This window comes from Chaetura pelagica, unplaced genomic scaffold (assembly GCF_000747805.2).
Source record: "Chaetura pelagica isolate M959 unplaced genomic scaffold, ChaPel_1.0 scaffold676, whole genome shotgun sequence".
NCBI classification, from domain to species: Eukaryota; Metazoa; Chordata; class Aves; order Apodiformes; family Apodidae; genus Chaetura; species Chaetura pelagica.
Window position 1 is genome coordinate 925632 of NW_009953724.1, and position 11066 is coordinate 936697.

Below are 11066 nucleotides of genomic sequence, written 5' to 3' on the forward strand. Positions count from 1 at the left end.
CTGAAGGCAGGAGCAGATCAAACACTTCCAGGGAAGTAGAAATGTCTGTTTTTGCAAGTAAAGCTTTTCCCTGGAAGTCTGAGTCAGCACTTCCCCTTCCTGCCCTGTGAGATCTGAGCTGCTTTCCTCATCCTGGTCTGAGTCATCCCTGTGGCAACCACCAAGTGGTGGAGCAGAGTGGGTCACCCAGGGCAGCTCAGGAACCCCCCAAAATGAGGTGCCTTAACCCCACTGGATGTGTGGCAGCAGGGAGAGCTGGGCTGGAGAGGTTTCCCATGCTCTGCATGCCTAGAGGGTTAACACTGTACCTCTTCCCCAAAGGATCATGTTCTCCACCCCGTTTGCTGTCATCTCCTACTTCCTCATTTGGTTTGTACCTGACATCTCCAGTGGCCAAGTGATGTGGTACCTCGTCTTCTACTGCATCTTCCAGACCCTCGTGACGGTGAGTTGGGCTCTGCACACAGCAAGGCTGGAGGGGACCAATCCCTGCCCTCACCTTGCTGAGCTGCCCCCAGGGGCAGGTTCCCATCCTTGAGCTAACTCTGGTGCCCTTGCAGTGCTTCCACGTGCCCTACTCGGCACTGACCATGTTCATCAGCAGGGAGCAGAGCGAGCGGGACTCGGCCACCGCCTACCGTGAGTCCTTCCTTCCCTTCCCCTCCTGCCACAGCAGCAGCTGCTGCTGCTCAGCTCCTCTGCTGCTGCTCCCACTGGAGCATGATCCTCTCCAGATGTCTTCCTGGAAGGGCTCATTTGATCGCAGCCCATGTGTGTGATGAGCACTGTTCAGGGGCTGAGTTGCAGCTGGTTGAGCTCTTCCCATTCTTCTTCCCTGTAGTGCAGTGGGCTGATGGGGAGGTGGTCCCTCTTATGGCCAAGTGTCTGGAGCAGATGATGGGGAATCTGAGCTCTCGGGTCTTTCTTTCTGCTCTGCCATACAGCAGTGGGAGCTGTGGGAGTGGGAGTATGACCAAGTCTTGGCCTCTCACCCTGCCTCAGTTTCCCCAGCAGACACTCTCCTGCCCTGTGTAGCACAGGCTTGATCACCTGGTGATCTGGAGGGAGCTGTAGGAGAGCAGAGCAGCTCCGTCCCTGCTGGGGAAGGGCAGTAACTGGCAGCTGGGGAGGCTCTGCTGTGGTTTTGCACCCACACCCTGGGTGCCCCAGGGCTGTGCTCAGTCCCACTGGCCTCTCCGTCCAGGTATGACAGTGGAAGTGCTGGGCACCGTGCTGGGCACTGCCATCCAGGGCCAGATTGTGGGCAAGGTGGTTCCTCCCTGCATTGAGAGCCCCCTCTTCATCGGCAAGACCAACTCCTCGGTGGCCATGGAGGAGCTGAACATGACCCACGACACCGGCTCGCTCACTGACACGGTAGGAGGGGGAGACAGGACCTGCTGGCAGCCCCTGCCACGCTCTCCTGGCCTTTTTGGACCGGGTTGGCTCCTGGTTCCAGCCCTGCCCTTCACTGCTCCCCTCTCTCGCACAGAGAAATGCCTACATGATTGCGGCGGGGGTCATTGGGGGGCTCTACATCCTCTGTGCTGTGATCCTGTCGGTGGGCGTGCGGGAGAAGAGAGGTGAGGACTGGGATGTGCTGGGACAGCCTGGACTTCATATCATAGAATCGTATCATGGAATGGTTTGGGTTGGAAGGGACCTTAAAGATCATCCAGTCCCACCCCTGCATGGGCAGGGACACCTCCCACCAGCCCAGGTTGCTCCAAGCCCCATCCAACCTGCCCTTCAACACTGCCAGGGATGGGGCAGCCACAGCTTCCCTGGGCAGCCTGTTCCACTTGTGGATGTGCTGTGGCTACTGCCAGGGGTGCCCCGGGAGCCCTGCTGAGCTCTTGACCCGTTGGTGGGTCAGGCACTGGAGGAGAGGGGTGGGTAGAGCTGAGGTCTGGGTGTGGGGAGGGTGCTGCAGAAGGGCAGGAGGACAGAGCATCTCCAGGTTATGTTACAGCACAGCCCTGAGGACTCTTAAGCCCTGCAGGACTTGGTTCTCTGCTCTGCTCTGCCAGAGATAAACGTTATCTTGCAGTTTTAGCTGGCCAAGGTTGCTAGTGCCAACTGGGGCATCCCAGGGTGAGGTGATATCCAAAGCCCAGAAGCTTCTGTCCTTCCCACCTTCTGCTTTGCAACCAGCTCTGCTTATCCCAGGCGAATCAGCTGGGCCATCCTGTCCCCTCTGTGGGGCTGAGGGAGGGCAGGGAGGTCCCTGCAGGCATCACCCCGACTCCCTTGGAGCATGATGGTGGGCAGAGGCTTGTGCAGGGAGCTCAGCAGCAAGCGTGAGGCACTGCTGCCCCCCTTGCACCCAAGGGTGCTGTTCCAGCAGGTCTAATGATGGGCTGATTTGCTCTGCTCCCCAGAGGCCTCTGAGCTCCAGTCGGACGAGCCTGTCTCCTTCTTCCAGGGGCTGAAGCTGGTGATGAACCACAGTGCCTACATCAAGCTCATTGCTGGCTTCCTCTTCACTTCTCTGGCCTTCATGGTGAGCTCAGCCAGGCTTGGAGGGTGGGGGAGAGGGGAAGGCAGCAGCAGGGCTTGGGGGTGGCTGGGGTTGAGCAGTGTGGGGCCCAAACAGGATCCTGGAGGGCTGGGAGCATGTGAGGTGGCAGCTCAATGAGCTGGAGCTGCCCCAGGCAGAGAGGAAGGATGTGGCCTGGTGCTCTGGGATGGGTTGGTGAATGGCTGCTTTCATCCCCTTGTGCTTTGGGCATGACCTTGTGAGGAGGAGCATGTGCCTGTCCCCCCATAACCACCATCTGCCTCCCCCACAGCTGCTGGAGGGCAACTTTGCCCTTTTCTGCACCTACACCCTGGGCTTCCGCAATGAGTTCCAGAACATCCTCCTGGCCATCATGGTATGTACAGCCCCTTCCTGGAGGCCCTCAGGGATGGGGCTGTGGTGGGACACACGCTGTGGGATCCCCCCAGGTCCTCCCCAGGAGCTGGTGTGGGCTCAGGGGAGGGAGGCTGTGGGACTTCAATGGTTCACTCTGGGGACAGTGACCGAAGGTCCCCCAGGAGAAGGGAAGGGAGAAGGAACTGCCAAATGTCCTGCCCAGGCTGGGCGAGTTGGCAGAACAGGGAGGCTTTTGTTCCTGTGTGAAGGAACAGCCAGAGATGAAGGATACCAGGAGCAGTGGGGGCCTTTTGTCCAAGTCCTGCCACTTATCTCCTCCCTCCCTTGCTGCCTTGAGAAAAGGATCTCTGGGTTTCCTGCCAGGAAGATGGAGCAAAACAGCTCCTTGAGAGCCCTTTCCAGTTTGCCTCACCCCTGGGAGCCCTTCCCACCCTCCCTGCTCGATGGGGTAGGGAGGTCCAAGGTGCCAAGGTCCCCAGGGAGCCTGGCTCGAGGCCACGCTGTGTGCAGGCAGGAGTGACAAGATCAAGTCCTGCCCTCCTGCCCTGCCTGGTGTGTTGGCAGAAGAGGGGTGCCCCCAGGAGGAGGGTGCTGGGTTCTAGAGGAGGAGGTGACTCCCAAGTGCCTGCTCCAGTTGTGAGCTCTCCTTCCTGGCAGGCAGGGATGGGGTGAGGGCAGGAGGAGGCAACGTGGCTGTGGGCCAGCCCTGACAGCCTGTGGAAATGTGCTGGGGGAGCTTCTCCCCCAGGGAAGAGCTTCTCCCCCAAGTGAAGGGGGGGGGGGAGTGACACCAGGACCCTCTGCTCTTGCTGCAGCTCTCGGCCACCTTGACCATCCCCCTCTGGCAGTGGTTCCTCACACGCTTCGGGAAGAAGACGGCTGTCTACGTGGGCATCTCGGTGAGCAGGTCCCTCCAGCTGCAGGGAGGGAGGTGTTTCCCACCTGGGGTGACCAGGGCTGTGTCCCTGAGAGGGTCTGGAGCTGGGCAGGAGCTGCTGCTAATGATGATTTGGTGCTTGTCCCTCATCCTGCTGGTCGTGCTGCCATGGATGTGACCACCACGGGGCTCTGGGAGGAGGGAAGGGAGGGAAGGGGAGAGGCCTGGGCCTGGCACTGCTGACACCCCCTGCTCTGTCCCCTCTCCAGTCTGCCATCCCCTTCCTCATCATGGTGGCTGTCCTGGACAGTAACCTCATCGTCACCTACATCGTGGCCGTCGCAGCTGGGATCAGTGTGGCTGCTGCCTTCCTCCTGCCCTGGTGAGTGCCAGCTCCTTGTGCCCTCCCTGCTGCACCCCCAGAGCTGGGCAAGGTGCTGCCAGGCCTCATTGGGGTGGTCAGAAACTCCAGGGAGGCCTTTTTATCATGTTTACAGCCCAAGTTGGGGCTCGTGGAGGGAAACCCACTCAGCAGGGAGAGGAGGTGCTTTGGCCCTGTCCTGGTGCTCACAGCTCTGCTCTCCACACAGGTCCATGCTCCCAGATGTCATAGATGACTTCAAGCTGCAGCACCCTGACTCCCATGGCCACGAAGCCATCTTCTTCTCCTTCTATGTTTTCTTCACCAAGTTCACCTCTGGGGTCTCACTGGGCATCTCCACACTCAGCTTAGAGTGAGTTTTTGTTCTGTGGGAACTGAGGGGGAGGGAGAGAGGCCAGACTGGTGCCTCCACATCCAGGCATCTCTGCTTCCCAAGGTTCTGGAAGTGAAGGGGGGGGGGGATGTGTCTAAATCCAGTTCTGGTTCCACAAACCTCTGTGCAGGGACAGGTTTGTCTCCTCCATCCTCTGTTTTCCTTGGCCTGAAGGTCCCTTTCTGCCCACAGCTTTGCAGGGTACCAGACCCGGGGCTGCTCCCAGCCCAACGAGGTGAACATCACTCTGAAGATGCTGGTGTCAGCTGTGCCCGTGGGCCTGATCCTGCTGGGCCTGCTCCTCTTCAAGCTCTACCCCATCGACGAGGAGAAGCGGAGGAAAAACAAGAAAGCCCTGCAGGACTTAAGGTGAGTGTCAGCACGTGCTGTGGAGGTGTGTGGGGGCAGGATCAGGCCCAGACGGGTTGGGACATACTGTGACTTGTCCAGAAATCCTCCAGAACCCGTGGGTGGTGGGGTGAGGGAAGGGCTGGCTTGTTTTTCCCAATCCTGGCATGGAAAGAGGTGGCGTGAAGGGTTTGGGATCAGCAGGGAACCCGCCCCAGTTGCTAAACAAAGCTTGTTTGGGACTGTGCAAGGTGGTGTCATCCCTCTTGAGCTCTTTGGAGGCTCTTGGGTTCCAAGAAAAGGGACTGCTTGGAGGCAGGGCTCACTCCATGGCTCACTCCACACCTTCTCCCCAACCCTTTTCCCCCAGGGGAGAGAGCAACAGCAACAGCAGCAGCTCAGATTCAGACAACACAGAACTGGCCAGCATCGTGTGACCCTGGGCTGGGTCCCTCTGCTCACACCTGGGGTTCCCCAAGGACTCAAGACTTTTGGGACAACACCTCCAAGGCTGGAGCAGCCTGTGGTAGCACTGTAGGTGTGCACCATAGAGGAGCACCTGGAGGAGCCATGCTGAGCATCCCACCACCTCCAGCACCAGATCTGTGCCGGTCTTGTGCCTCCCACGGGATCCACAGAGCACCCGTAGTGTACATTACACAGACTGACCCGTGGCACTTGTGTGTGCCTCACCAGAAGCAAGCACTGTTCCCTGCTGGATCCTGGAAGAGCAGAACAGCCTGGAGAAGGATCTATTTTTGCTCCTCCCACTCTGGTGCCCACTGCCCACCCCCGTGGGGCTGGGGGTAATGGTTAGTGTACATTACACTGTCAATGAGACGTGAGCTCACCTCTGCTGCCTGTACATACTACACTAATTTGGAAAGCTGTTCCTGTTTTGTTTTTTTACAGAGCCTAATTAACTTAATGATGTAAATATGAAGCTATTTCCTATGTGTATATATCTGTACAGAAACCAAACTCGAGGATCTCTTAGTATGAATTTCCACACAAGCGGGGAAGGCAGCGGTGGGTGCGGAGGATTTGGGGGTGGTTTTTGTTGTTGTTTGGCTGCTTTTCTGGTTGGATGTCAGCAAGCCTGGGGTCCCTTCACGCACCACAGGGTGCAGGATTGACTTCCTTAGAGCTGAAGGCCCAGGAATGTCATAATCCAGGCAGGAAGCTGTGCCCAGCAGCCCTGTACCCCAGGATGGCTCCTTGCTCAGCCCGCGCTGCAGCCGCCCAACAAAGGCTCTATTATTTTCTTCCTTTCAAGAGAGAACGGGGGTGGAGGGAGGAATGAAATCAAAGTGCTGGCTGAGGAGATGGTGAATGTAGGGCTGGGAACAGGAGAGGCAGCTGGGGAGTGGAGGGAATGGGAATGCAGAGCAGGGGAGTGGAAGGGAATGTGGGCTGGGGGCGACACTCGAGGTTTTTCTCCCAGGGCAAGGTGATGTGCAAGGGCTGGGCTGGGGGGATTTATTCCTTCCTCGTGCATTTCCCCTCCCTGGAGCAGGAACAGGGAGAGCTCTGGCCACCCTACCCAGAAGGAGCATCTCCTGCAGCAGCAAGTGCAGTGCAGAGGGGGAAGGAAGGCTGGTGGAAGCACAGGGAGGCTGCACCAGAGATGAAGCAGGCAGCACATGGAGCTGGGGCAAATGCCCAGCATGAGAGGACAATGTCACCTCTGCTGCTCTGTCCCCACGGCCACTGTGCTGGGGGACAGGGCTGTTGCCTTTTGTTAAATGCATTTGTCACACTGAGAAATGTGTGGGGTCAGTGCCTGAGTCAAGAGCAGCTTTTCTGCACAGGGAAGGATAGTTCATCCTTTGTTCCATGTTTGGGTACAAAGGGCTGCAGTGAGGATGGGGTTTTAAAAATAGCCAGAGGGATTAGACCTTAGCTGGGAATGCTCAACTGGGCCCCACTCTGCTGCCATGGTGAGGGTGATGGAAAGAAGCAAAAGAGTTGATGCAAGGAGGCTGGGAGCTGTTTTTTGTGCTGAGCAGAGGGCAAGAGGCAGGGTCAGCCTTGGCCTGGCTGCCCTCTGCTCCCCCAGGGCTGGAGCTTTGCTGGGGAGGAACAAGGGCAGGCCAAAGCCCTGTGAAGCCCCTGTGGCAGGGCAGGTAGGAGCCCTGTGCACCCTCTGTGAGAGGAGGAGAAGGGGCAGAGAGCTCCAACCAAGCACAGAGCTCAAGATTTTGCAAGTGTGACCCCTGCCCTGCTCCTGTCTGGGTTTGCAGGGAGTCAGTCCTGCCCCTGCTGTGACCTGGCTGCCCCTGGGGGGTGAGCAGTGCTGCTGCCTCCCAGGATTTGAAAGATTGCTACTAGCTTTTATTTTGCAAAGAGCTTCAATAGCAATCAGGGACATTATATTCTTTGCCTCCTCTTGTTTTTTTGGCTCTGTGGGGTTCATGAGAAGTTTCTGTTCAGGTTTTTTTGCAGCTAGCTCAAGACTATAAAAGCTTGAACCAGGGCCCAGACATTCCAAGCTGAGCACACCTCTTCTGTTTGGGGCTTTTAAGAAAATAGAGGGAGGAAGAAAAGTGACCATTGGAGTTGATAGTTCTGAACCCTGGGCAAAACTCCAGCCTTGAGGCAGAGACCAAGTCTTGCTTCAGTCATGATTACAGTGGGATTGCAGCCCAAGCATGAAGAGAGCTGCTCTGGCAGGGGGAGATGCTGCCCACCCCCCAGGGCAGCCTCCAGCAGCAGCCATGAAATCCCCACTAACCATGAGGATGAAGCAGATGCACCCAAGTGTCCCACGAGCAGCTCCCTGCAGAGCTGGGGTTACCTGGTTGTTGCTGCTGCTGTGTCCCCTGGGTGAGTTACAGGTCTGGGCTGGCCCTGTGAAACCAAAGCCAGAGCCTGTTGAGTGCAGGGTGCCAGCTGTGCTCAGCACCTCTGATGGCACATGGGCTGGGGCTGTGCTGCCCAGAAAGCCCCTGGCTGTGAGCAATCAGCCCCCATTCCCAGCTGATGGGCTTCAAGGAGCTCCTGGGCCAGCCGGGGAAGGGATTACCCACCTGGTGCCAGGGACTTGGGGAGCTTTCCCTTGAACTGGGGGGGCCCTGCTGCCTGTGTTTCTGTTCTGCTCATGGAACCAGGTTGTCTGGGTCCTTTTGTTCACAAGGGAAGGATCCTGGCAGGGGTGCAGGTCCCTGTCCCAGCACTCAGGGCTGACTCAGGGGGGAGGACAGGCTGCCACAGGCACCCCTCTCTCCACTGATGTCTCTCAGTGCACCCCATGCCCTTCCCAGGGCTCCTGGTCCAGCTGAAAGGCTCCCCTTGAGCCCTGGGGAAACCTGCTGGGTGCCAGCACCCAGCTCTGCCTCTCCTGCAGCAAAGAGCTCCCCCAGGGACACTTGAGGAGGTCACTGCCCTGCCCAGGCTGGGAGGTGAGCCAGTGAGATGTCATCAGAGCTGGATGTGCCAAGGGGAAGGGGCACAGAGAGACATTCACCCCAACCACAGGGCACTTTGTCCTGGCAGGGGACAGCAGAGGGGACAAAACCAAACAAATATCAGTTGTGGCCTCCAAAGGGCAGTGCAGGAACATGCAAAACCAGACTTATATCCCGTTTGTCACCAAGGGTGGCTTTGCCACAGAGGCAGGTCCTCTGCTGACTGAGGCAGCAGGGACAGATTGGAGGGACAGTCCCTGGGGTGAGAGCAGCCACCTTGTGCCTCTTGACCCTGTGGGGGATAAGAGGAAGAGTGAAAAGCCTTTCCTTGAAGAGAACAAGGAAAACATCCCTCCTTATCCCCAGGGAAAGGGCAAAGAGCCTTGGCTTTATCTTGCAGCAGGACAGATTAATGAAACTTTATGACAGGGGCTGGTGGGGACAGTTTTTGTTTGGGCTGGAAGGACCTGAGTGCCCTACACTGCAGGATGAACCCAGGGTTAACTTCAGGGCCACCCTGAGCTGAGCCAAGCACAGAATCCCATGGGGAGGGATGTCTGACAGGAGGGGCTGAATCAGGGAAGGGATCCAGCTGGGAATTAGTTCAGCCTGGGAAGTTATGGGGAGAAATGGGACTGCAGGAGCTGGGCTGTGCTCGGGATGGAGGCACCGACCAGCAGGTCCTGGGGGGCAGCTCCACCTCCCCAGCACTCTGACCCCCTCTGTCACCCGCTGGGGAGGGCAGAGTTAAGCCAGGGGTGCTGGGTCCCGCTGTCCCCAAGGGTCACCTTGTCGGGGCCAGCAGGCTGAGGTCACTCGCTGCGTCTGCAAACAGACTCTGAAGGCTACCGACCTCTTTCGGTGGGCTCTGGTTAATGTTTTGCAGAGGCGCGGCCGGACCTGCTGGTTTCCTGAGCCCAAGAAACTCCCTCTTCCTAGAAACGAACCTTTCAAGTGCTTTGCTGGGAAACGAAACGCGGCTCAGGGCACAGGGGTAGCCTTAACCAGAGGTGGCTCAGGGTGACCTGAGCCCCTGCCAGGGCTGTGTTTGCTCCCGTGGAGGAGCCAGAACCTGCTGAGCACCTCAGGGACCTGGGCTGGAGCTTGGACAAGCTCCCTCCTCACACGCAGCAGAGCAGGGGCAAGTCTCTCTCAACAAGCCACAGGGGCTGCCTGGATCCAGCTGAATTAGTTCAGCCTGGGAAGTTATGGGGAGAAATGGGACTGCAGGAGCTGGGCTGTGCTCGGGATGGAGGCCCCGTCGAGCAGGTCCTGGGGGGCAGCTCCACCTCCCCAGCACTCTGACCCCCTCTGTCACCCGCTGGGGAGGGCAGAGTTAAGCCAGGGGTGCTGGGTCCCGCTGTCCCCAAGGGTCACCTTGTCGGGGCCAGCAGGCTGAGGTCACTCGCTGCGTCTGCAAACAGACTCTGAAGGCTACCGACCTCTTTCGGTGGGCTCTGGTTAATGTTTTGCAGAGGCGCGGCCGGACCTGCTGGTTTCCTGAGCCCAAGAAACTCCCTCTTCCTAGAAACGAACCTTTCAAGTGCTTTGCTGGGAAACGAAACGCGGCTCAGGGCACAGGGGTAGCCTTAACCAGAGGTGGCTCAGGGTGACCTGAGCCCCTGCCAGGGCTGTGTTTGCTCCCGTGGAGGAGCCAGAACCTGCTGAGCACCTCAGGGACCTGGGCTGGAGCTTGGACAAGCTCCCTCCTCACACGCAGCAGAGCAGGGACAAGGCTCTCTCAACAAGCCACAGGGGCTGCCTGGGGGACACGCAGGCATTTTAGGCATTTCATGTCTAAAAAAAAAGGAGCCAATATTCCTGTGGTGCTTGGAGGAAAGGGGGACGAGGCATCACCCCCTGCCAGCAGCGTGGGGAAGCTCTAAGCTCTCTGGGGACAGAGCAGTGACAGGCACAGGCTGGTGTGGTTTCCGGGCACCAGGATCCCCCCAAAGGGCACAGACCTGGTTTACAACCTTCCTGTAACCAGGCAGCTCTTCCGTGACCCAGCCCCACCAGGAACTTGGCTCTTTTTTTCCTTCAGGAACCACCTTCAGCTGAAACACACCCAGCCCAGAAGCAAACACCTCGGGCTGAGGCTGAGCTGTGACATCCCCAACCAGCCACCCTCCTTTCCCCCCCACCCCATTCTCTGCTCATTTCTAGTCCCTCTCCCCAGTTTCACTCCTTCCCTACAGATGCAGCCCAAGGGGGTGGCTCCTGCCAGTGCTGCCCTCCAGGACCACCAGTTCCCCCTGCACCAGTGAGGGGGGACACGGCCAGTGCTCCCCTGCTGGGGCTGACAGGGATGCTGTGGAATGAAGGTCCTTGGCTGCGTGGCAAGGAGGTGGTTGTGCCTTGTTTGGCATCGTGTCAGTTGGTCCCAAGGTGTCTAATCACAGCTCCAAGAGGCAAACCAGGGGGTGCCGGTGTGGGAAACAAGGCAAGAACACCAGGCAAACGGCTTTTGGTGAGTGCAGGGAGCTGCTTGTCTGCCCTGTGGGCTTCAGCCTGGCTGGGGAGGGGGACACAAGGGCCCCTCCTGGCTCTGCCAGGGGCTGGGGCAGAGGGGGGGGCTGCAGGGAGGGGAGGGGGCACGGCCTCCAGCTGTGTCCTCACCCCGAACACACACAACTCCCACCCACCTCAGGAAAACCCAGGGCAGACACCTCAGTAGGTGTCAGCAGAGCCCCCCTCCCGGCTCCTCCCCAGCCCTGAGCTCCCCCCGTGACCATCTATGGTAGCGCAGCGAGCGCAGGAAGCGCTGCCGGAACCGGCGGGACCTCGAGCAGCTCCCTCCT

At 58.7% G+C, this 11066-nt stretch overlaps 1 protein-coding gene across 1 annotated transcript in view; it reads left to right on the forward strand.

Annotated features, from left to right (window-relative positions):
* MFSD2A (major facilitator superfamily domain containing 2A) overlaps positions 1-5295 on the forward strand; it is an 11765-nt gene extending 6470 nt beyond the window's left edge. Inside the window, exons 3-13 of the mRNA XM_010000627.1 lie at positions 322-445; positions 561-639; positions 1205-1377; positions 1493-1583; positions 2382-2503; positions 2793-2876; positions 3694-3777; positions 4025-4137; positions 4346-4489; positions 4703-4879; positions 5229-5295. Of these exons, the coding sequence (XP_009998929.1) occupies positions 322-445; positions 561-639; positions 1205-1377; positions 1493-1583; positions 2382-2503; positions 2793-2876; positions 3694-3777; positions 4025-4137; positions 4346-4489; positions 4703-4879; positions 5229-5295 (1258 nt within the window). The remainder of the gene's footprint in view (positions 1-321; positions 446-560; positions 640-1204; positions 1378-1492; positions 1584-2381; positions 2504-2792; positions 2877-3693; positions 3778-4024; positions 4138-4345; positions 4490-4702; positions 4880-5228) is intronic.
* The last annotated feature ends 5771 nt before the right edge of the window (positions 5296-11066 follow it).